The 27,329-nt window shown below is 39.5% G+C and overlaps 1 protein-coding gene across 3 annotated transcripts in view; it reads right to left on the reverse strand.

The window, feature by feature from the left end:
- Positions 1 to 27,329, reverse strand: part of KLHL12 (kelch like family member 12) — a 681,190-nt gene that overhangs the window by 176,462 nt on the left and 477,399 nt on the right. For all 3 annotated transcript variants that reach the window (XM_044076678.1, XM_044076681.1, XM_044076679.1), the window contains exons 9-10: positions 26,531 to 26,689; positions 21,244 to 21,342 (exon numbers count right to left, since the gene is read on the reverse strand). In XM_044076678.1, coding sequence (XP_043932613.1) covers positions 21,244 to 21,342; positions 26,531 to 26,689 — 258 coding nt within the window. The remainder of the gene's footprint in view (positions 1 to 21,243; positions 21,343 to 26,530; positions 26,690 to 27,329) is intronic.

Raw genomic sequence — 27,329 nt, forward strand, 5'->3', positions numbered from 1 at the left:
TAAAGACCACGAAAGTTTACTATAAGGATAACTTTTGGGATTATTATAGAATAATTAATAATCAATCTCCTGAATCTTGTAAGAAAAGGTTAATACTTATTTCTCACAAATGTACTTCCTTGTCAATATAACAGAAATTATTTGTGTGGAAATTTCTTCACAGATCTTTCCTTACACCTCATAGAGTAGAATTAACATTTAAACAAGAAAATGGCTTCTGGAAATGTAAAGAAAAATGAAAGTAGACTGGCAGCACATGTTCTTTGACTGTCAATTACTTAAAACATTTTGGCATGAAGTAAACAGTTTTTACAAACAGTTTTCAATGATAAATTTCAGTTATCTAAATCCTTAGTTTTATTTAATTCACCCATCAGCAATGTGGCCCCAGAGCAAAATGTTCACTTTTTTGGATTCTTCTAACCATTGCACACAAGACAATTGCAATTAACTGGAAGAGTGAATTATCTCCATCTTTCAAAGAATTCAGAAATATTGTGCCGTCTGTATCTCAGATGGAACTATCAACTATTAGGAAAAGAACAGAAAAGATAACTATTTATTATAACTCCTGGCAAAATGTGGTGAAAATACCAGAGAACAGTGACTGAAAACTGTATGATTTACCTTCTAGTTTGAGGATTTTTTTTTCTTCTTTTGAACTTAAAAATCTAGGCACTCATGTAAATAGTTTTAGTTAGATTTTTATGTTTTTTTAAGATATATGTGTTGTTGACCATTATATGATTTAACTTCTGTGAGATACAAAACATATATTTGTTCTTTTTTCTTGCTGAAGTTTATAAAACTTTTAATAAAAAAATGCTTGCACAAGTACACGTATGACATAGTCATAGTAAAATTGGGAGTAAACAACTTGAGATGTACCTCCATGGACTATATTAAAAGGAACATAATAAAATGCTCAGAATGTCTGACCAAAGCAGGTATGAACCTAATCTTGAGCAGCACTTTACCATCACTGACAATGGTGCTGCAATAGAAACAAAAGATTACTGACTTCAATAACTGGCTTAGCTTATGGAGTTAATCAAGGGGCTCCAATGTATATCAGCCTGGGAGGAGATGGCAGTCAGTTCTAATTGCTTTGATTAGGTTTGGCCTACACTTATCTCCCCGACGGTTTTGTATACTGAGTAAAACCTTCTTCATCCACACAGTGCCTTTTTTAGGCAATGACTAAACTTAACCAAACAGAATCTGAATAACATAAAAGTACTGCTAGGAGCCTCAACACTGATATATGCATCGTCATGGAGACATGCTTCAGCACCACTGACACCACCCAATCCAATCAGTGGAAGGTTTCAACAAATATCACCATAATATTTTCAGGTCTGCCATGCTAAAGTCCCTAAAAGCAGCAGTGCTTCCATAGTTGTAAAACAAATTTTCACCACTTTCAAAACCCTTATATCACAGCTAACTACAGGACACCCTCTATGCCCCCCTGGCCTGTACCTTCTACCTTACTTGTATGGAGTCCCTATGCATTAGGCCAAACACCATTCTCCTAGGGTACACTTCAACTACCCCTCCATCAAATGGAAGATTTATACATCCCCTAACAAGTTTGCCTAGAGATTTCTGGACTTGATAAATACAAACTTTCTGAACCAGTCAGCTAGCTCTCTAACTAGGGGAGACAAAATCCAGGGCTTGTTCTCACCAATAGGGAACAGCTCTGTTCCCTAACAGTTGTAACTTCCTTCCTAGTAAAACTAGACCATTAAAATTAGTCACATTTCAAAGGACTGCAACGGGAAGAATCTTCAAACACTTCAGTATTCAGAGATTACACAAAGTTTAATCTACTAAAATTGAATGATGACCTGGCTGAATTCAAATTTCCCATCAAACCCGATGACCCCACTATGTATGTGCAATTCTTCACTGTCACCTTCTATGCATGTATGAATAGATGCATTTGTTCTCCTGCGAAGTAAATACAATACCAAATTTAAAAACAAATCCTTATGGTGGAACCCAAATATAAAAATGATCTACACCCTTCAACTCTTCCAAGACCAAGTCCTCAAAGCACTTTCCAATGTCAAGAACATTGCTTCTACGGGGACAGATAATATATTAGAATGCCTACTGGCAAGCTTGAAACATGACCTGTCAACCCTCCTACAGAGACTTTCCAATATCAGCCTTCAAACAAGTTTTGTGCTGGACAAATTTAGAGCAGCAACAGTCATCCCCCTGGAAAAATGTAAGGTGTCAACAGATATGGGTAATTATAGACCCATAAATCTAGCCAGCCTCATCTGTATAAGACTATGCAGAGGATTACTATGGAAGACCCTATCTTCTCAGATCTACTGTACATCCGCAAATCCAATGGTGGCATAAACACCCACTCAAGAAATCTTAATCTCTTCTACAACATAAAAAGAACATGTTGAAGGAATAGAAATGTAGCACAGAGAATACCACTTCTTTGGAAACATCCTCCTCTTCACACACAGCAAAGTACTTCCTGTACTCTATTCAAATGTAATCTGGACAAATGGATTGGAAACCACATATTCATTCCTGGTTTAGCATCCTTGACCCTTTATGGATAGGGGTAACATGTATCCATTCTACCAGTTCTGGCTTATTCATACTTAAATTAAATGGCTAAAATTGTCATTTGAATACAGTGCTAGGCTTCTGAAGATCTTTATGATTTAATAGCTTAGTAAATACCTACGAACCTATGGCATGGACTACTAGGTCTATGCATTTTTTTCCTTGGAGAGTGCAGAATTTCTTAATGAAGCTTGCTGCTATGTCAAGGTCATGAGAGGTGCAATCATAAGTGAATGTTGACATTTCAATATAGAGTAGGTTGAGGCTGGCAAGTTTTTAATGCTTAAATTCAGAGGGGTTTGCTGTAAGGGTTTTTCGTAATTAAAGGAAAAGTTGCAAGTTTATGGTCAGACTTTGCTGATGAATGAGATATTAAAGAAGAAGTACAAGAGGCAGCCATTTTTGGAAGAATCAGTTCAAGAATGTTGTGTCCTCCAGTAGGTTTACTTACTAACTGTTCAACAGAAGTTTTGCTTACTAAGTCTAGGAGTATTGGACATATCCTACATTACAGGTACAGGTGTGCCAGTTTATTGAAAGGAAGTTAAAGTCATCCAAAATAATGGAGATTTTGCTAAAATGGAAATCATTTAAAACACTGTGGAATTTTACATGCTAATCAGGGGATAAAGAAGGTCATCTGTAACAAGACATGAGCTGATAACTAATCCTAGCTAGAGTGATCTATAGTTCAGTTTGTGGGTTCCTAAAGATTTGCCTTGAAGTAACATGTTCCTTGATAAATAAAGGGACTCCACCAGAACTCCCAATGGGCTTGAAGGCCAGGGAGATTCACTTTTACCTTTAATTTCTTGATGAGATGACTGTCGAAGGGCATGTATGGCTTGAAGCCTCACTTTTTGTACTGTTATAGCCTAAAAGTGTGCTTCCCTCCATTCCTTTGTTACATTAAAACCCTCAACTTTTAATTAAAAGGAGAGAAAAAAATGAAAACAATACTTTGGGAAGACTGCAGAACTGATACTGCCACTCTAGACAAAAGTGAAAATGCAGATGCTGGAGAAACAAAACAAAAGTGATTCGCACTGCTGACCTTTGTCAAAAAAATATCTACAAGGGAAGCTCAAGCCAGAACACTAATAAACAAGACTGCTTACTCTTCAGAGTAGCTGTTTAGCTCTTTTTGTATGGTTCCCCCAAGATAAGGAAGGACAAAGAATCATATAGTGCCTATCAACAAAGATTATGCCTCTACTGTTGGAATAAAATAACTAAACAGGATATAAACAGAAGAAAGGATAGACTAAGGCTTCCAGATGGTTGGAGCAGAGATTAAGGGTATGAAGGTATAACCTGGATCTTGTAAATGACACACACGAGTGGGAAGCTAAAAAAGATCTGCCCAGTTTTTGGTTGTGGAAATCACGGGGCTCCCAATGAAGAGAAGGAGAACGTTATTTGACAATTCCTGACTGGGACTGCAGGAAAACAATATCACTGATTTACTAACAAACAAAAGCTCTTCCAATACTTGGGACAGAGTTGAGAAGTAAAGCAGCCAAACCAATGCTACTGAACTACTGCATGCCCAAATTCTTCCCTCATAAGAATCAACTCATATTACATGACTAAAGGATATGCCTACTTAACAACCTATGATATCTGAAACAATGGCATGCTAGTGTTGTCTTGCTAAAGAGTGGCAAAGTATAATGGCTTGAAATGTTAGGACTTACAATGCAGTGTCCTGACATTTGTAGACTGAAAATCCAAGCTTTTCTATCTATGTATGTATGTATGTGTATATATATATATATATATATATATATATATATATATATATATATATATAGATATATATATATATATACATCTATATATATATATATATATATATATATGTGTGTGTGTGTGTGTGTGTGTACACACATGCATATATAAGTCCAAAATTGCTATTTCTTGGTATGTTCCATTTTTTCCCGAGGTATGGTGATCTCACATGGGTGGGGGGGGTATGGGGATGCAGGGGGTTCCCCCCATAAGAAACAAAGTTTAAAGTAGATGAGCAATGTTTGATATTCACTCTTCTGCTGCATTTTTTTGCTTGTCATATTGAAACTCAGCAGGAGTCTTAACATTGCAATAGAGAGCCATGGCATATAGTTGTGTGCACCTGATAAGCATTACTACAGAAACGTTGTCAGAGAAAAATATTTCTTATACCGATCTCAGTTCACTTAAGAGGTACTAGATCTGGAATGACTATGACCTCTTTGGGGAATGGGGGCAATACATTGAAGACTAAGGATCATCAAAGTACCAGGGGAATGCTCTGGGTCCACACAGCCTGCACCTGTATGTGTGAGTGTCCACTTAAAATAGCTGCTGGTGATTAGAAACTGTACATCCCAGCTATTTGGAAAGAACTCCCCAATGAGATCAAATTCCCTGATCCAACTGTTCTTAAGGACAGTGAGGAGTAGAAGAGAATGAGGCTGCCTTTAGAGAGATTCCCTCCAGAATGTACTGCAATAGGTCTTTACTGGCATTATTATATGTGATTGAATCTCCCACGATGTCAGCAGTACCAAACTGCAATGTCACTACATCAGGGTGCAGAGATAAAGTACAGTTGTGTAAAATCTTACCATAACAGTAGATGTCTTTCTCTTCACTGTTGCAGTATTCTTAACATGAGGGATCCCTTGCCAAGGGCAGCCTGACATCTGGCCAGTATACCAAAGCCTTTAGGTTAAGGACACGCAGTACATCATATGTATGCTCCTTGCGCTAGGAACAGGGCATAAAGGTGATGTTTAGATGTATGATCCACATAACTGAGAGCCCCAGGACGAACATCAGCCCTAGGATACCAGACGGTAACATGCACATCTAGAAGGACAAAAGACCAGAGGGAGGGAGTGAATACTGGAACAGTGAAGAGAAGGACATCTACTGTTATGGTAATATTTTACACAACTGTACTATGTCCTTCCATTTCACTATTGTAGTATTCTTAACATGAGGGAGAGTGCAAAAGCTCAAGAAGAAGATAGAGAGGAGGAGGAGCCAGCAGAACATTCTAGGAACTCATGAAAAATGGTTCTAGCAAAACCAGCTCTAGCCCTGGATATGACATCCAACTTGTAGTGCTTAGTAAAAGTATGCACATTAGTCCAGGTAGCTGCCTCAAGAACAAAATCAGTGTTCAACCCCTTGAAAAAAAACACCAAAAGTAGCCACAGCCCTAGCAGAGATGGCCTTGACAGCTGAAGGAAGGCTCTTACCAAGATAACAACAACAAAAGGAAATAGCTTTAGAAATCCAGGAAGAAACGGTCTGATTAGAAGCTGCCAACCCTAATGATCTAGACTTCCAAGATGGCTGCACATTGAGTAACAGCTAAATTCTACCTCTCCAAGTGTGAAAAAAGAAACTCAGCAGAAAAGGCCAGTAGACTTGTGTTTATGGGTAAATTTCAGTAACTGGCTAGCAAACGTACTGTCGGGATGCCAGGAAAAGAGAAATACAGAGGACCTGGAAAAAAGTCAGCTACAAAAAAGTGAGGAAGAAACACTGACTGGGCAAAGTTTTGCAGCTGTTCAGCAAAGAACAGTGCAACCTCCAGACATGTATTCCAGTAACCTACAGGAAGAAACAAGGCAAATACACAGACCTGGTTAAAATAAGTGAAATACTGATGGAGTATATCAACACAAACAACAAAAGGTGGAAAACAATGGAAGAAGCTTTAAACAAATATTCAGATGAGGTGATAAAGCTGCAAAAATCCCAGGTTGAAGTGAAGAAAAGGCTTGCTGAATATGAGATTGCTTAGGAAGAGGTGTTTCAAAAAATAATAGAATTACAGGACACAGCACATAGGGAAAACCTGAGATTTTTCAGATATACCAGAGAAGCTAGAAGGAAAAGGCTGCATTAATTTTATGAAAGCACAAATAAGCAAGTGGATTGGTATTCCACAGCAAGAGCTGTTAGCTGATACACCGTGTGTATGCTCCAAACCTGGCTATGAGAAAGCAACCTAGACCTTTAATAGTAAACATGAAATCCTACCAGCAGAAGGAGTCGATTTTGACAAAACTGTGGCGGAGGGACACAGTACTAAAAGTGGGGGACTGCAGTGTGTTTGTGGAGAATGATTACTCACTGTACACCAGGCAGAAGAGAAGCAAATTTATTCCACTATTCAGGGAATGTTGAGATGCAGGTATGAGATTCAAACTGCTATACCCAGCTGTCTTCAAAGTATTCTTCTCTGGAGGGACAAAATCATTTTTTGATGAATTACATGCTAAGGACAAAATACAAAAGTCTGTCCAACAAAAAGTGGGCTGTGAAACAGAAAGAGGTTCTACTTCTTGTTCTTCTGGTAATAAAGACCAGAGAGAGAGACTGTACCTGTGAAACTTTTTCCAGCACTTCACCGGAAAATGTTGGAGTGAAGTAAGGGAGCACAAGAGTTGACTAGAAGAATTGAATGTACATTGGAAATGAAGCAGAGACAGGATTTGGGAGATGGAGATGAACAGTAATAAAACAGGAACTTAATGTGGGATTACAATGCAATTATGTCTGAAATATGACAGAATAAGAAAATTTGGACTTTTTCAGAATTTGTTGCACATGTGTGTGGGGGGGGTGCTGTAAGGCATACGCCCTATTTCATGTCATTAATGTTCAAAGAATTCTTTGGGGAGGGGAAGAGGAAAGAAAAAGTTAACTAAGTAAAGATTTTTTTTTCTTACCAGTGCTATTTTTGTGGTGTATTGTTTCCTTTGCATGGTATAAAGTTTTCTCAGTTATTTTGTGTGTAATGGAGGTTACAAACATATGTTAGTGTTTTTTCTCCCTTCTCTCTCTCTTCTTATTCAGTTTAAGAAATGTAGGCAATGCAATGAAAAAAGCCTGGTTAAAAGAGCATGAAAACAGAAAAATTTATGTGCTTTTTCTCATTCTTGCATGGTGAAATGACTGGATTAGGGACCTTAGATTGGTTTATTAACAAGCTTTAAGAGTAAGCAAGTCAACGAAAAAGAATATTGAATATTATGACTTTTGTCTAGCAAATACATGTATGCTCAGTAGCAATTCTGCAGCTGGTCTTCAAGTTTCCATGGAACCAATCTGATAAAGAGAAACTGGTTGTCTGGTTCTCGTGTCTCCATGGAGACAATCTCATAAAGAGAAACTGGCTACAGGCTGGTAGTGAGTGACTGGTCGAAGAAAAAAACTGAGAAGAGAAACTGACTAGGACATAATGTTCTCTGAAAGCATTCAGTGGTTTTCCCAGCTGGAAAAGCTATAAACAAAAAGGCAACCCTAATTAGCTCTTAGAAACACAGGCTGAACCACGAGTCATAGCATGTTTAACCTTTCTTTTAGGTTAACTCAACTGTGAGTGTGACTGTCAGATTGTGACTTTTGTTCCTATTAGGAGGGTAAAATGTCAGTATTTAAAGATGTACATAGTTTTGTGTGTTAGTATAATGTTAATAGGTTTTAGGGGGTATAGGGGGCGTGCTTGTTTTTTTGTTTGAGGGCTTTCAATAAAACAAAAAGTTTTGTAAGATGTGACATAGGCTCAAATGGATATGACAAGAAACTAGAAGTTCAACCTGTCAAACAGAGTATGCATGGAATACAAAAGCTGCAACTAGACATTTAACCAAAAAGATGTTATACATAAACGATGGGTATAATAATTTTTAATGCAATGATCCTTTCTGTAATGTCTTTAAATGTCAACAGTGTCACAGATTAATACAAAAGAGAAAGAGTAGTGAACTATATTAAAAATGTAGAGTGCAAATAGCTGTGTTACAAGAGACACAGTTAGAAAGAACTGAACATATGAATTTGATAAAGAAAGGTTTTCAAGAGGGTTATTTATTTATTTATTTATTTTACATTTGTTGACCGGGCTAGTCTAGCTGGATACATATCCTTTTTCAGTAGAGGCCCGAGGAGAAAAGCTCCAATAATGAGAAAAAATAACACACTACAATTAGAGAGAGGAACAACATTATAAAGATAACAAAAACAGTAAGACATCAGTATATACATGCTAGAAAAAAAATGCTAAAACTAGGGAGGTGACAGGACAAGCTATGTTGGTAACATGACATGGGTACAAGTGGAGGAAGTAAAATGCTAGAGGATAGCTTGTGAGTGAGAAGGGTGAAGGGAACTAAGAAACCTATAGGAATTAGTCTGGGTTTAGTCTGGGTTATTCAGCAGAATATCTGGGACATAGGAAAACAGGAGTAAGAGGAGCTCCAATAGTGATAGAAGAGGATAAAAATGATAAAATGGCAGATTTGTAGTGCTATGGGGCTACTGGCAAGGGAGGAGGATTACACTGACATGTATTTATATTCCACCTAAAGCTGCTATAATAAATAAAGCTTACAACAATTCTGGGAGAAATAATCAGTTTTCAGCAAGGAATATTACTTACAGGTGGGGACAGGAATGTGATTTTTTAACAGTGAAGATGTGTTGGGGGGGCCCAGAAGGGAAAGTATAACAAAGTATGGCAGACTTTGAAGGAATTTATGAAAATATTTGGCATGGAAGCTGTGAATCTATTAAAATGAGTTTGGAGTGAATTTACATATTATTCCCCCAAGATATAAAAACTGAGCTAGGCTTTACATTTCACAGGAACGTGCATTTAATTGAAGGTGTTGATATGTACCCAATAACTACTTCACATCATCCACCAATAATAACTGAAATAAAAACACAAGGTAATGAAATAAAAATGAGACACTGGTGCTTTCACACCTATCTGTTGAAAAGAGAGGAATTTAAGGAATGGATAGTGGAGATTATTCATGAGCTATTAGAGAGGACATAAATTTCTTCTGAAAATATAGTTAGGGAGTAGGATAAAATTAAGGTGGAATTTAAAAATAGGGTGGAAATAAAAAAAGGGAGCTATGGTTAAGAAGTAACAAGAATTATTTAGAGGGACTGACAAATGTTAAAGTATTGCAGAATAGGGGGAATCTCAGAGAACAAGAGGGGGATCAACTGCAGAATGCTAAGCAGAAAACATGGGATTACCTTGATAATATGCATGAGTTTAGAAAAATTACTGTTAAGCAACAGTTTTGTGATGATAACAGTAGAGCACAGAAACTTTTAGTACAACGACTCAGGCAACAGAAAGTAGAAAGGGCTGTAGCCAAGCTTAGAGAGCCTACAACAAGGAAGGTAACACAAGATCATGTAGAAGTATTAGAAATATTTCAGAAATTCTATGAAAGCCTATATAAGGCAGGGATATAGGGAAATCAAGATAAGATACAAATGGAAATGTTTACGGAAGAATTAAATACGCCAAGATTAGAAACAGATGAGGCTCAATTACTAATGTTAGGATAGGAGGAGATGAAATAAAAATTGTGATGGTATTCCTGTGGAAGTTTGAAAGCTAGAAGGGAAATAGCTGATAAAGATCTGGAACGTTTTAACAGTATTTTAAGAGGAGGAGAAGTACCAACATCCTGGAAGAAATGAGTGGTAGCTGTAATACTAAAAGAGGGGAAAGATCCATCAGATCCATCTTCATACAGGCCATTTCAATACTAAACCATGACTATAAAGTGTTCATGTATATAATGGCTAAAAGTGTTACAAAAGTAATGCCAAAATTGACAGATATGGATCAATGTGGTTTTGTGGAGGAGCAGGCAAACATCTGACAACATTAACAGAACACTGATAATATAGAGGGAAGCAGAATGTAAGAAGATATCATTGCTGTTGGTGGGTCTTGATGCAGAGAAAGCATTTGATAGAGTAAGCTGGGACATTATGAGCAGGGCAATGTAAGCATTTGCATTTCCTGAAAAAAATCATAAGGTTGATTAGGAGGATGTTTGAGGGAACGGAGGCAGAAATTAAAATGGGTGAGGTCTTCTCTGATAATTTCTGCTTGAGCAGAGGAACGAAGCAGGGATGTTCTATTTCCCCTATTTTTATTTGCATTATATTTAGAACCACTAGCAAAGAAAATAAGCGACTCAAATTCAAGGAAATAATCGGTATGGTAGTTGAGAAAAGCTGGATCTGTTTGCAAATTATATTATTTTATACCTGACAAAACCAGCAAAAGACATTACAGTGTTGTTGAACATTTTGAGATAGTTTCAGATCTTCGAGATACAAAATTAATGAAGCCAAAACAAAGGCAATAGCGGTAAATTATGTACCCCACATGAATTGGTTCAGCAATATCCGTATTTATGAGGACATGATAAAAAGAAGTATTTAGGAGTATGGATTAAAAATTATTCTAGTGTGGCAGCTAAGGATATGTGGGAAGAGACTAAATAAAAGATAATACAAAGACTGAGAAAAATGGAAGCTTTGTTATATAGACAGTAAAATATAAGCAGTCAAAATATTTTTAGTCCCTTTAGTTTTTTAGACAGGTCAGGCATATTTTTACCAACCAGAGGAGAAGTTGTGGGATAGCAATTAATAAAGAGCTGAAGGACTTTATCTTAAGACAGCAAGAGTCAAGTGGGACAAGATGATTCTTCCAGTAGAACAGGGCGGATTGGGATTACCCAATTTGAAGGGGTATTTCAGAGCTACACAGTTAAGGCTCCAATACATAGCACAAGCAGAAAACTACAATTCAAAGTGGAAAGGGATGCTGTCGAAACGGGGGGGGGGGGGCTCGAGAAAATGGGATTTTGGATGCATGCCTTTAAGGAGAATAACAATAATCATACAGAATATTATATCCATAATGTAGCAGAAAATATTCTAAAAAAAAAAGTAGAAAACATAGGAATGGAGAAATGAGATTCTGCCAATAGGGGTGACTGCAATTACGGATACAGACAATAGGCAAGAGGGGGCTGAAATTTAATGGAGAAAACTGGCAAAAGAACCTAGGTATTGGGAGCAAATAACTAGAGAGGGAAAGGTAACAGAATAAGATGCAAAGAATTTATTTGGACTGCAGGTGAGAGATTGCCATCTTTATCAAGAATTGATATCAGAGTATAGGCAAAGAGAAAGAAAAAGGGGATCCAAAACAAAAGACCAGCACTGGTAGTGTTTTAGTAGAGTCTAGAATGAAAGCTGCCATTATAAAAGGAATAATTACTTAAAAACTGCATGAAAACTATAAGAATCAATCAGAGAAGGTTAGAAAGGATTGGGAAGAGAGACTGGAAAAGCAATTCACAAAGAAACAATGTTAGAATATATTTTTGTCTCCCAAAAATGCAACAAAATCTAGAAGATTTTGGATTTTTGCTTGGAAATGTTTACACAGATATATTTATAGCCCAAGTAGACTCCAGATAATTTTTCCTCCGGTAGACAGCAAATGTTCGAGATCTGACAGGGAAGAAAGAGGTACTTGGGAACATATTTTCTGGGAGTGTGGTGGGTTGTCAGACTTTAAGGATTCCCTGCGGGTTGCACTGTGGGAGATGCTTGGTAGGCAAACTGGTGTGATGAGGGAGATGATTCTTATCAATGACACAAAATCAGAATTATCTAGATATGGTAAGGCCTTGCTTTGTCTAATTATGGTGGCTGCCAAAAAAGCAATTACTAGAAAATGGAAATCAAAATCTAAACCAACTATATTCAAAGTCATGAATATAGTAACAAAGATAAAAACAACTGGAAGTGATATCTTTAGAAAATGGTAGGAGCAAACTGCATGGGAATTGTGGGAACAATAGATAAAAGGGAGGAATGAGGTTTAAAGGAAGGCAGGACTTAAGTGAGCTATGTAATGTTTAACTGAAAATGATTGGGTAGACTATAAGTGATGTATAATATTTGCAACTGGGAGTGTGTCAGAATAGTCTGTGATGTAAAATGCTTGTGACTAGGATTCTGTTTGCCTGGTTTGTGTTCATTTATATACATGTACGATTGCTTATGTAGTAAGTGATGGTTCAAATAAAGATGTTTCTTGTTTAAAAAAAAGGGGCAGGAAATGAATCATTTACATGATGTTGCTTATGTTATGTGATATATAGCAATATATGTTAAGTATAATGTTTGTTAATACAGTTTGATTACTTTTGCATAAATGTAAATTTGCCTGTGTCGCATATGGTAATTCAATAAAGGTGTTTAAACAATAACCCTAATGATCCAGGATGAAAAAAAGCTGATCACATTTTTGAAAAGCTTTGTTTTGTCCAAATAAAATCTGAGTTGTCTATGCACATCCAAAGTGTGCAACACCTTTTCACTAGTGGATTGCAGAGAAGGGAAAAAAGTGGGCAAATGAACAGACTGATTAAGAGACAATTAATTCACCACCTTAGGCATAAAAGAAGGATTAGTATGAAGGGACACACTGTCCTTATGAAAAACGAAAAAAAGAGGAACAGCCGTAAGGGCTTGAAGCTCAGACACTTGTCTGGCAGAAGTAAGGTCTAACAAAAGAACAGTCTTCAAAGAACAATATTGTAAGGAAGCTGCAGCTTCAGGCTCAAAAGGAGCCTGTGTCAATTTCTCTAAAACAGAAGGACGGACAAGCTTCCTAGGAGGTCTAATATGAAGGACACCTTTAAGGAACTGATTGGCCTCGAACCTAGATGGCAAACGAGGAGCTAAAGTCAGGCAAGCAGAAATAGCTGAGAGGTGGGCTTTACTAGAAGAATATGCCAACCCAGCACTGACCAACTCACACAAATCAGAGAAAACTAAAGGAACATCTACAGTAAGTGGGACCAGGTTACAAGAGAGATACCACACAGAAATCCTCTTCCATTTGGACAAGCAGGATTTCCTGGCCTCCTGCAGGAACCTAAGCACATACACACAAAAAAGGTGCCTATAGGGAATAGGGAATCAAAATCCTACCACCCACAGTGTCAGTTGAAGACTGGACAGGTGGGGACAGATGAGAGATCCTATGTGCGAAGAAGATCCACCCTATGAGGTAACTTGTGATGACTGCCCTTGGCTAAATGCAGAAGAAGAGGGAACCAATGCTATCTTGGCCAAAAGGGAGTCACCAGCAAGATTTTGGGAGCATCCTGTTTTATCTTGCACAGGACTTTTGCAATGAGAGGAAGGGGAGGGAAGGCATAAAGAAAAGTACAGTTTTGTACCTACCATAAATGTAGATGTTAGAGCGTATACACTGCTGCAGTCATTACACTTGGGTTATCCTACCGTCAGGCGGTTCCCCAGTCGGCCTGAGTTCCAAAGTCTTGGTCCGGCGTCGGCTGCTGTCGCCTCCTCCATGACGTCAGTGCGGCAGGGGTATATAAGATGCAGCCGACACCATTTTCTTCAGTTTTTCTTGCCCCAGATGTCAGGTGTCCCCAAATAGGTAGGCAATTCAAATTGCTAATAAAACATACATAAGAAAAGCAAAAAACAACTTTCAGCTACCAGCAAATACTCCCCATAGGTAGTAAAGGGTAGAAGACATAGGTACGTACCAGCAAGTAAGAGGCGGGGGAGGGAGGGTAACCTGGACTGCAGCAGTGTATACACTCAAACATCTACATTTAAGGTAGGTACAAAACTGTACTATGTTCATCATGTTACACTGCTGCAGTCATTACACTTGGGTAGAATCCCAAAGCTGAGGTAGGGTGGCTGGTTCTATAAGGCATGAGGGGTGGCTATAAGGCCCTGCAGCACTGCAGTGGCGAAGCCAGCTCTGGATTTAGAGTATAGAGGCAGATGGTAATGTTTGGTGAAGGTATGTACAGAACTCCAAGTTGCTACTTCCAAAATATCCTTGGTAGGTACTCCTCTGAGGTAGGCTGTTGCCCTAGTGGAGTGGGATCTAATGCTGCTAGGTACAGGTTTCCCATGGTGTGTATAGCAGAAACGTATACAATGTCCTATCCATTTTGAAATGGTCTGTTTGGAAATGGCTTTTCCCTGTGCTCCATCAGCATATGCTACCAATAGTTGCACAGATTTCCTGAAAGCTTTGGTTTTGTCCAAGTAGAAGCGTAACTGCCTGTGAATGTCCAAGGAATGCAGTAGTCTCTCCCCTTTATTCTGTGGTTTTGGATAAAAAGTTGGCAAATGAATAGTTTGGTTTAGAGCCACACTGGATACCACCTTTGGCATAAACGTAGGGTTAGTTCTTAAAGACACCCTGTCCTGGTGGAAAATGAGGAAAGGTTCCACTGTCATTAGTGCCTGTAATTCTGAAACTCTTTGTGCTGATGTTATTGCCAGGAGCAGAGCAGTTTTCCAAGAGATATATTTTAATTCTGCTGTGTTAGCTGGCTCAAAAGGAGGTAAAGTCAATTTTTCCAAAACAAAGTTGAGGTCCCAAGTTGGAGTAGGTGCTCTACGGGGCGGTCTTATGTTTTTAGCCCCTCTGAGGTACTGTCTTAGCAAAGGATTAGAGAAAATTGGTGGATCTGTGTTGTAATGAGCAGAGATGGCAGAGGCGTGGATCTTGATGGATGAGAAGGAGAGGCCTTTGTCCAGCATCTCAGTTAAATATTGTAGTATCTGAGGAATGTCTGGAACATGAGGGTCAAGGCTGTGTGCTTGGTTCCAGGCACAGAATCTCTTCCATTTATCCGAATAGGCTTTCCTGGTACTTGGCCTTCTGACCTCCAGAATGACATCCATAACAGCTTTGGAGAGCGGCACTGATTGCTTGACTAAAGAATCTTCCATGCAGCTAGGTTTAAGGTCTTTAGCTGGCTGTGTAGTATCTGATTGTTGTGCTGAGTCAGCAGATGTGGGATTTGAGGCAAAATCCAGGGTGGTCCTTGTGCTAAGTTCTTTAAGATTGGGTACCAGTGCTGGCGTGGCCAGTCTGGTGCAATCAGGATCATCTTTGGCTCTTCTTGCCAGGCTTTTATGAGTACCTTTGGCAGGAGAGGTAGTGGTGGGAAAGCGCATACTTGTAGGTTTTTCCAGCTGAATGAGAGGGCATCCACTTTCCATGCTTGTGGATGGTAACTCCTTGTGCAGAATTTCTGTAGCTGGCAGTTAATTGGGGATGCAAACAGATCTATGTCCGGGCTCCACCATTTCTGTGTTATCATTCGGAATATCTGTGGATTCAATTCCCATTCGTGGGGATCCATGATGTTTCTGCTTAAGTCGTCTGCCAGTGTGTTTTTCTCTCCTGGCAGGAATTGTGCTTGCAGATGAACTTGATAGTTTAGAGCTGTGTTCCACAAGGTGATGGCTTGCCTGCAGAGGGGGTAGGAGTGAGTGCCCCCTTGCTTATGTACCACATAACTGTAGTGTTGTCTGTCTTTAGTAGTAGTTGTCCTGGATGCAGCAGGCCCTTGAAAGCTATAAGTGCATTTTGTACAGCTAGCATCTCTTTTTGATTGATGTGAAGATGCCTTTGTTCTGCGGGCCACTTGCCTGAATACAGTTGCCTGCCATGTGTGCTCTCCAGGTGTAGTCCGATGCATCTGTTGTCAGTGTTTGCCTGGCTGTGGGTTGAGTAAAAGGCTGTCCCTTGTTGAGGTGACACGCTTGAGCCCACCATTGAAACCCCCGTTGAAGGTAAGGAATTAGTGGTATAACTGTTTCCAAACTTTGACAGTGTTGAGACCATACATTCTTTAGGTACCATTGTAGTTTCCTCATATGCAGTCTGGCATATGGAATTTGTAGTACGCAAGATGCCATGTAACCCAAGGCCTGCAGAATTTTTCTTGCAGGGAGATGAGTCTTTGTTGCCATCAATTGAAAGTATTGAGTCAGTTGTCCTTGCTTGTCTGGCGTGAGATAAGCCAACTGGGCCGTTGTGTTCAAGCTGGCACCCAGGAATATTATCTCTTGTGAGGGCACTAGTTTTGATTTATTTTCGTTTACTGTGTACCCCAGGCAACTTTTTTACAAATGCCAGATGCTTTAGAAGAATGTCCTTGCTCTCTGCTTGAATCAGGCAGTCATCCAGGTACGGATAAATTTGAATTCCTTTTTGTCTGCAAAATGCAATTACTGGTGCCAGGCATTTTGTGAAGACCCTGGGCGCAGTAGATAAGCCAAAGGGCAGTGCAGAGAATTGATAATGCATTGAACCAGCTATGAATCTGAGGTATCTTCTTCAGTTTTGTCTGATAGGGACATGCAGGTATGCCTCCTTGAGGTCCAATGTCACGAGCCAAGCTTTCTTGCCCAGCATGGGAAGAAGCTGCTGTAGTGTCAACATTTTGAATTTCGGAACATCCAGGTAAGTGTTTAGAGAAGAAAGATCCAGAATGGGCCTCCAGGCTTTGTCCTTCCTGGGAACCAGAAAGAGTCTTGAGTAAAAACCTTGTCCTTGCTCCTGTGGTGGTACCTTTTGAATAGCTCCCATATCCATGAGTGCTGTAATTTGTTTCTGAGCCTCTGCCCATTGATTTGGTGGCAGATTTGGCATTCCTTTTAACCTTGGCAGAGTGTGAAAGTGGAACCTGTAACCTTGAGATACAACGTTGAGAACCCATTTGTCTTTGGTGATCATATGCCAATTGTGATAGAAAAGTGCCAATTTTCCTCCCAAGGGGGCTGCCAAGAGAGAGTTGTGTGGCAGCTGTAGTGGGAAGTCATTGGGGCTGCTTTTTATATGGTTGGGGCCTGTCTTCCCCTTCTTTCTGGCCTGATGCAACCCATTGTCGAGGCCTGTAAGGACCTTGTGGTTGACCTCTACCTCTTGGACATCTGTATCTGCCCCTCTGAGGTCTGTCTGTAACTGGAAAGGACCAATTCTTAGTTGGCCAATTTCTGCTAAATCTAGGAGGCTGAACCTGTAAGAAATCCTTCACCGTTTGCATAGATTTTGCCTTATCCTCCATTTTCTTTAATACCTCTTCTGCCTTAACTCCAAATAACACATCCTCCTGCAAAGGTGCATCCAATCATTTTGCTTTAACATGATCTGGTAACGTATGTTCTTTTAACCAAGCATGTCTTCTGATGACAGAGCCTGTAACGGCTGCTCTACAGGAGGCCTCTAAAGAATCAAAACCACATTGCAGGTTTTCCCACCTGTTCAGCTGCATGCAATAAATCCTGCATTTCTTTAAAAGTAGGAGGATCTGAATCTGGAAGCATTTTTTGTTTCAACTGAGACAGTAGAAATTGCTGATATTTTAGCATGTGAAACTGGCAAATTAAGGCTCTCATTGCTAAAGTTGCAGACGTGTATACTTTCTTTCCCCATCTGTCTAATGCTCTGGAGTCTCTATCAGAGGGAACTGGATTCTTGGCTGATGAGGCCTTAACCCCTTTGGGTCCCTGAGAAATAGTTTCAGGGTCAGCAACAGGGCTTTTGTACAGAAATTTGTGTGAGTCAGGGACTCTGTAGTATCTGTCAGGTTTAACTGGGGGTTCTGGATTCGGAATGAAAATCTTAGGAGACGGCCGACCGGCACTTGCGAACTGCTTTTGCTTCGGGCACCGCACGGCAAGAAAGACTGAAGAAAATGGCGTCGGCTGCATCTTATATACCCCTGCCGCACTGACATCAGGGAGGAGGCGACAGCAACCGACGCCAGACCAAGACTTTGGAACTCAGGCTGACTGGGGAACCGTCTGACGGCAGGATAACCCAAGTGTAATGACTGCAGCAGTGTAACACAATGAACATCATCCCCTTCCAGAAAAAAGACAGGGCATCCACCTTCCAGGCAAGAGGACATGGTGCCCTGGCATAAAATTGAGGAAGTCGCCTGTTCAGAGGACAGAGAGATCCTATTTGTGGAATACCCTACTGGAAGATAATCTCCATGAACACATCACTGTGAAGCATTCATTCATGATATTATGTTATGGACCTGCTCAGGGAGTCTGTCACAAAATTCTGACTTGAAGGAATGTACACTGTCTAAAGTGTTACTTGGTACTGAATGGCTATCTCCCAAAAATTAAGAGCTAATCTGTAAAAAGACAGGACCTTGTTCCACCATGTTTGTTGACATACCACATCACTGTGGTGTTGTCTGTAAAGATCTTTAGGGGCCCTGGAGAAAACAAGAAGAAGGAAAGCAGATCAAGCCAACAGAAGAGCTCTCATCTCCTTGACATTGATGTGCTCGTTCTGCTGCTGTGGAGACCAGAGGCCTTGCATATTTAGGTTTCTGAAGGAAGCCCCCCAACCTCCATCTGAGACATCTGTGAACAGCTCCTGAGATGGAAGAGGGAGTTGAAAAGGAAGACCTGAATTCAAGTTCAGTTGGTGAGTCCACCAATGAAATTCCAAACTGAGACATGGCAGAAGAGGAATTGGAATGGAAACTCTCGAGGATGAGAATGCTGAAGCTAAACTAACTTTGGATACCACTGAAGCTTTCTCATGTGCAACTTGGTGAAGGGAAGCATAGGGATGGTGGATGCTATGAATCGCAGAGTCTTCAGAAATTCCCTGGCTGAAATCACAGCCAGAGGAAGAAGAGACTGAAAAAAGGAGATCAGAGTCAAAGCCTTGGGAAGAGGCAGGGATGCTAGCATAGGGACAGTCTGGATCCTGCATCCCAGAAAAGCATGATCCTGTGACAGGGGAGGAAGGACTTTTGAAAATTTACAGTGAACCCCAGGCGTTGCGACAGAGCAATGGCGAACTGAAGGTGCTGTAAAAGAGTCTCTGGAGAGGAGGCTTGAATAAGCAGGTTGTCTAACTAAGGAAAGATCTGAATGCCCTTGAGGTTGCAAAAAGCAATCACAGGAGCTAGGCATTTGGTGCATACCCTTGGGGTAGTAGAGAAGCCAAAGGGCAAAATAGAGAAATGAAAACATCAGAAAGTAACACAGAAAAGTAAATACTTCCAAAAAGGGGACAGAAAGGGAGATCCAGAGAAACCATAAAAGCCTGAGGAAGCAGCAGAGGGAACAAAGTTTTAAAGGATAAAGTTTGAAAGGAAGGAAACTTCAGAAAGGTAATTCAGGTAAGAAAGATCCAGAATGGGTCTCCAAACTGCCCTCTTTCCTGGGAACCAAAAACATTTTGGAATAGAACCCCTTCCCCCTATGAGCAGCTGGAACCTCTTGAACAGTTCCTTGAATCAAAAGAGCCTGAAGCACCCGGAAAAAAGTCTAATTGGTCTTGACGTGGCTAAGGAATGTCCATGAATGGGTGAAGAGATTTTCAAACCATGAAATAACCATGGAGAATTACTAACAGAACCCAGGAATCCTAGACTATGCTTAACCAAACAGAAAGAGGCTGAAAAAGGCAGTGTGAAAGAGGAATGTGGCTAGGAAGAGCTGGTTAGTCAAACAGCACCTGGTTTATCAGGAAAGGAAGGCTTCTGAGCAGGAAGGGTCTGGGCAGACCTAGCTGGGGGAGCCCTCCTACCATCCTTCTTGACTTTAGGAGGAGCATGATACTGCCTTTGAAAAAAGCTGGTTTATTGGGATAGTTTTTCTGAAACTTTGGCACAGGGGAAACAAAAATATGTTTCATGTACTGTAACTCCTTGCCTTTTTCCTGCAAGGACTTGAACAAATCATCATCAGCAGCACCTAACAATTTTTTTTTGTCCTGAGGAGCATCCATCAACTTAGCCATAATATCATCAGGTAGAGGTTGAAGCTGTAGCCAGTAATACCTCCTCAAAACAGAGCCAAAAGCAGCAGCCCTAGAAGAAGCATCTGCTGCATCATAACTACACTTAATGGAATGGTAAGCTCAAGCTACGTGCGAATAAGTCCCTAACAGGGACAAGGCAGAAGTTTTTCCCTCAGAATTACAAAGGTCAGAAATAACCTGACAAGCCTGGGAAAGAAGAGTCAAAATACATCTGGTCATACGAGTCTGATTATTAACTGCCTGAAAGACTAGGGTAGTTTAAGTATAAACATTTTTACCCAGCCTTTCCACAGTCCTGCTGCCCTTAGAAGGAAGAAGCTTGGTAAAAGGCAGTAATTTATAAGACTTGTCAGATGCCACAGAGAGCACAGAAGGCTCAATACAACTTTTCAGATACCCGATGTATTACACCTCATATTTCAGTTTACTATCCGATTGCCCAGAAACTAAATAACTAAACTGTGCAACATCCTCTAAGTTTAATATCCATAAATGACACAGCTTCTCTTTAATACTCTACTGCCTGGAGAATGCTGACCCTGCTCTGGCACTCTGCTTTTTTTTTTTTTTTTTTTTATGAATGTGTTGAACAACTGGTGTACTCCTATGTATCACTTTCTAACCCCTTGTATAGTGTGAGCCAGGTGGCACTAGGATAGATTCTGAGGGTACCTTTCATACCTAGAAAATGTGATACAGCCATTAGACACTCATCCCCCAACACACACAGACGTATTAACCCTCTGGTGCTTGAGATGTTAAGTCAACGGTGTGGGTAAAGCCCCCTGTGCCTGTAAGTTATTTGCCACGGCATACTGATTTCTTTTTTAATTTCATATCACTGCTCCGTCACAAACTACTGATATTGATCAAGCTTTAAAAAGGACAAATAGTCATACATGAAAATGATGATGCAGGGAATAGCAGACCACAACTGTGCCTCAATGGTACAAATGATGTCTGCAGATTTTTCCACACAGTTTTTTAACACTTTCTCGCAAGGTGTATATATAAAAACAAGCAATCGGATGGTACTGTTTCTTCAGAGTCATGGTTAGCATAATCATTAAAGATAGGCAAGTAAATGTGACGACTGCAACAGAGAGTAATAAGATGAAAATCAAAGCAAGAAATCCTTAAAATCTGACCTGAGCGTTTAGTAGCCATTGGAGTGACATTAGTCCAGTGTCCTGTGTGTGGATCATACCTCTCCACAGAGCTGAGAATGTTAAGACCATCATATCCACCTGCAATGGAATAGTTAAAAGTGCTGACACTGCTTCCACACAGAAAAACATAACATTCACTTCTCTACTGTGCTCTTTACAGACAGCAAATTTGACATCACATAAACAAATCCTTTACAAACAAAACTTCTGTACCCTTTTACAAAAAGATATAATAACTAACACATGATACACTACTACTAACTTCACAATCACCGCTGCACAGTTTTGTGCAGTAACAAATCAAGGTGCACTATCTTAAAAAAATCAGATTTCTGGTCCTTCACCAAATCTAGCTAAGTTTGTTTTAATTAAAAAAATAAAATTGAACGCTACACTACCATAGTCAACATTTTTTTTACAGAAACAGTAAAGAATTATTCAAAAAGCAACACATGCTATGACACTTAAAAGGCACCACAACCAACCACTATTAAGATGTAACACTTAAAATAAATAGTAAAATAATCACTAGCTAAAGAGACATTCTTAGTTTTCAGCATAAAAGCAAGACTGCACCACAAGGTTTTGAAAAGTGAAAAGATGCAGAAGACAAAAATGAACCCCAAAGTGAAGGCATTTTGTTCCATTCTTGCCCTACCACCCTAAATCAAATCTACTTGGAGACTTGCTTTGGGATGGTTCCCCAAGCTGCTTGTAGGTAATATCTCTTTTACATCTTTTCTGGATTTTGCATGAAGTATCAAACTATAAAATAAGATGTGACACAGTGAAATGTGTTTTGTTATGTTTGACTTAATATGGTAATAATGATAACATTATCTGTGATCTACATCACCTTAACTGTTGAATTCATAAATGGCTTCTACTTGTCATGGACAGCCTGCATAATTCACGTTTTTTTTTTTTTAATCAAATATTATGCATAATGAGCAACCAAAGTGAATGTAACTGCACAGGACAGATATAAACTGTGGTGCAAAAGCTTTTGACTGTGACACAGGAGATGAAAATAGGGGAAGCTACCTAAACAATATGTCCTACATGGACCACCTCAAGGCCTTGTCACTATATTCGGCATCTTAAAGACTGCTATGAGGTGAGCTCTACCTACCATGCAAGGTATTCTCTGACTCGCTACTGATGGACCTACTGCACATCAGCAAGTCAAATGACATCAGAAATACTCGGCCCAGGGATCTAAACCTCTTCTGCTATATCAACAGAATGGTTTGGAGGGACAGGTACATCTTGCAGAGGATGCTAGTGCTCCGGAACAGACTCCCAATCAATGTAAAACAAAGCTCATTCCTGTCCACGTTCAAGTGTAACTTGGATCTATGGATGGGTAACAAATTTTTTCCCAGGACTGCCTTCTGTACTACTACTGGAGAGAGGCAGCTCCTAAATGCTTCATCCTACACATGGGGGCCCTCAAATTATCTACTGTCCGATTCTACTTATTCTCACCAAGGGTAATATATAATTATTGACCACGGGACGGCTAAGGCCAATTCAACATCAAATGGGATAGGTTAACTGAAACACCAAAAGGGAAATTGGTCAGACTTAAAATGGCCCATAAGGGCAGCTAACTTACTACCCAACTACGAACATATGACACGGGTAACTCAGGTTCAGGATGCAATTTATGGTTATGGGGATGGCTGATGCATGTTGTGTACTTTTACATGGGGAAGAGGAAAGGAACAACTGATGGCTGTGTTTCTAACCCTGTGTGGGTGGTCAGTACAGATTTTTGCAATATCTGATAGCTTCCCTAAGTGGAGAATGAAGGATCTCCAAAAGGAAAGCGAGACTTATGTGAAGGAGTAGATAAATATGCGCAACATAGCACAAGTGTGTATGTATTTCCAGTCTGTCACTGCACATGTTGCTACTGGAAAAAGGCACAGTGGGTAGAGCATTAAAAATAGGCAATATGTTGGTCTGAGGACTACTCACCATTCTTCAACAGAAAATGACTATAGGAAGCCTGAGGAGGACAGGGAGCACTAAACACATAGAAGTGAATGCATACTGCAGTGTTGTACCTTACACTGCATACCTTATATTAACTATCAAAACTGCCACTAACCTGCATTCCTTCAAAACCTCTATAAAAGAATACTTCAACAAAGCTTGGATTTGCTCCTGTATGAGCCCAGGCTAAGATACTCTTATACCCTTTTCTACCTCTACTCTCTCTATTCCCACACCAAGCAGTCCTTTGGGACAGCCATCTCTCCTCTCAGCTCCCAATCACTATTGGTGTCCCACAAGGATCCATCTTAGGACCCCTTCTCTTCTCCTTATTTATAAACAACCTGTCTATTTCACTCCCAACACCCTCATGTATTCAATATGCAGACGATTCAACCCTCATCTGTTCTGCTGTATCTCCAGCTAACTTCATTCTTCCACCCAAAAAGTCTTTACAGCAGAAGAAAAATGGTTCCAAGATATCTGTCTCCTCCTTAATCCCAAAAAAACTAAATTATTACTTTTCTCTCCAACCCTTAAATCTGTCCCTCTCTCATTTTCTATTGTGTCTGATAATGGCACTATCATTACACCTGATAGTTCCACTAAACTACTAGGTGTTACAATATATAATCAACTAAACTTTGATCACCACATTGACCTAACTATCAAAACTGTTAATAAAAAGATAGGTGCCCTCTATAGACTTAAGCCCTTTCTAACAGCAACTACCAGGGTTTCTTTAGCCCAAACTCATCTTATCTCTACATTATTATATGCCTCCCCATCTTTTATAAACCTTTCAAAATCTAACCTTCAGAAACTTGCCACAGCCTACCACAGCATTGCCAGGTTTGCCACAGGTTCCCCATTTCTCACCTATCATTGTGTTAATCTCAAAAAGCTCAACTGGCTTGAACTTCAAAATCTCATTCTCCTACATCAATTAGTTATTACCTACAAAATTCTCCATTACCCTTCTAATACACCCATACTAAACAACCTTGTTGTCCCTTACAAGAATCTTACTTCCCTTCACTCAGCTAACAAATTACTAGTGGCCACCCTCAAAACACACAGTAAAGCTGGGGTCTCCTTGTTTACAAATACCATTGGCTCATACTGGAATAAACTTCCCATAGAACTTACCACTCTAGGCTCATCACAACTTTTCAAAAAACAACTAAGAAACTATTTTAAAACTCACTGGCTATGCCCTTGCTCGAATCCTGACTGACCTCAGCTTCCATCTCCCTTTCCAGCTCTTTCCATTGCTCTTCCACATGTCCCTATCTCTACCATTACCCCTCCTCTGTAGCTCACCTACCATCCACTTGGATATTACTTTTCCTATAAATTCTACTTCTCTTTATATTACTGCAACCTATCATCTCACCTTGTATCTAAATCACCAAGCTGAGGAAATCTGTTTCTTAAAACTAGTGCCCTGGCACAAAATGTTTATCAAAATTGTTAATACTGTAAATAGTTGAATAGAGTCCTGTGTGAGTTACTGCTTTATTTCTTCTTTAATTGTACTATTCCTACTCTTGCAAAGATTTTGAAATAGAAATCCTCACTCTATGTTATAGTTTTGCTAAATTACTTTCGCTCTGTTACTATGCTACTTGGGAACAGTTCTCTACATGCTTATAATTTCTATCTTATTGTGCTATTTTTAGTTCATTTTTATTATTATTATTTACTAGTATATAGTGGAGATTTTCTCCTCGGGCCTCTGCTGAAAATGGACATGTATCCAGCCAGACTAGCCCTGTCAACAAATGTAAAATAAATAAAATAAATCTTACCTACCCTCCCTTCCTCTACGCATACTAACCCTGAGGTTACACTCATACCTTTTCCACATCTATTCCTACTATCCCCTCTATCACACCCTACCCTTCTCTACTCGTACTACCTTACCATTATAATCTGTTACCGTATTTCATGATCTCTGTATTAACAATTGTTACGATAATCATCTATTATGTAAATAATGCTGCATCTTCCTATTATCAGGCTTTCCATATAACTTATGCTTGAACACTAGGACTTTATTATGTCTGTTGAGTTTTTAATTCTGATAAACTAATGTGTAGTTTTTCAAATATTGTACTTGAATGTTAAGACTTTATTATGTCTGTTAAGTTCTCATTCTGACAAACTAATGTGTTTTCATATTTGTCTTGAATGTTATGACTTTATTATATCTTTCTAGTTTTTCATTCTGTTAACCATATGTATCTGGAGCTTTTTCTCCCCCGGCCTCCACTGAAAATGGGTACCTCATGACCCATTTGAACTTTCCCTGGTAAAAAATGCCAAATAAATAAATAAGTAAACTGAAGGGTCACAGACTCAAAAGCGGAGAGGTTATACACTATACATATTCTTCTACTGAATTAAAGGGGCTTGTTTCACAGCTTTATCTATGAATTTGGTCTCTGTTTTGACTGGTGCTGCATACCACACACTACCTCTTTTACTGCTCTGCACTAATCTGTCTAGTAATAAGTAATACAAAATTACAAGCATAACTGGGAACAGAACTTCACTCTGCTGGATATTTTTCTTCAGTATCTAAAGGAAGAGAATAAAACTGCACAGAGATGGATCATCTTCCAGGCATCTCTTCAGAGTATGAGGAGGATATTAATTGAACTGCTGGTCAGAATCAGAACATTTCTAATAACCTTTCTTAAATTCCTGTTATCTAGTCCAAAGGAACAAGAGTAGGATGCCAGTTATAGAAGTATTCTTATTGCGCCTCCTTCACCATCTAATCCAATCATCTAGGGATTACAGTTCAAGAACACGTCTCATAATGCTGTTGTACATCTCCAGTGTCTGATCTTGTTCTAAGTTTTTACGAGTCTAAACAATGACATGGTGCAACAATGCCAGAAGGGCTGACAATACATGGCCATGGTACAGATCCTACAAAGTTCATCCATGGAGTGTTACCAGGATAACAGAAATGCTTTTGTAAGTATAGAGAGGAGGCTGTTGGCAGCAGGCGGAGTTTGCTATATGCTGGCAAATCAAGAATAAAACATTATATCAGCTTTAAAGGAAGCTATGACCATTCTCACTCAAATGACCATCACTGACAGGACACCTTCCACATATCAAAATAAACTTGCAAGGCTCAACATCCACTCTGTTTTTACTTTACAAACATCTGTGACAAACGGTGACACACACAGTAAGTCTATGTTTTGCCATGAGAAACAATTAATGCATAAAATGTGCTACTACTTACCAAGGCAATAGATCACACCATTAGCCACAACAAGTCCCGCCCCTTCTCTTGCTGTCTGCATGTCTCCAAGCATACTCCACTGATCGATATTTGGATCATATCTTTCCATACTGGTATGACGCCTGCTCCCATCAAAGCCCCCAGCAACATAGATCATATCTAAAATCAGAATATCATGTTTTGTTATATGTATTAATGAATTTGTTTACTGGGGTAGAGCACTGACCAACATGACCAATTTCAGTCTCAGTCTGAGGGACAATACACCATAACTGTTACAATGATTTTGTTACAACGATTACAGAACAATACAAATACAATCAAGTAACACAAAATAAGATAGTTTACAATACATACAACGAGTCAATGTACATGAAGCTTCAACACATAGCAGGCTTAGTTAAAGAAGCTAATGATGGGTGTTGGCAGAGAAAGGTTAGATAACACTAGAGGATAAAAAGTGACAGGAGACATGAAGGTAGGTTTCGGTCATATGACCTGATGGGTTGCAAGTACATTTAAGCATGATTTTTTTACACAACGTTGGTTAGGATCTGAATTAAATTAGTTTAGGGGGAGTCTTGGGTGACGGGTAAAAAAAAAATACAGAAGCTGGTGGGGTAGTGATTACTAATGATTGGGGAGTGAAATGTAACGTCAGAAATAGTGGAGGGACTGCCGGTTATAAGATCAACTAATGAGTGCTGTTTAGAACTAAGGCTGGGTCTGATAAGTTGTTCAGATAGTTGTGTTAGTTGTAAGGAAGCTGATCATTTCCACGTGTATGGAGCTCAGCAGT

Source organism: Protopterus annectens, chromosome 7.part0 (assembly GCF_019279795.1).
Source record: "Protopterus annectens isolate FY-2018-M chromosome 7.part0, PAN1.0, whole genome shotgun sequence".
In the NCBI taxonomy this organism is placed as follows: domain Eukaryota; kingdom Metazoa; phylum Chordata; order Ceratodontiformes; family Protopteridae; genus Protopterus; species Protopterus annectens.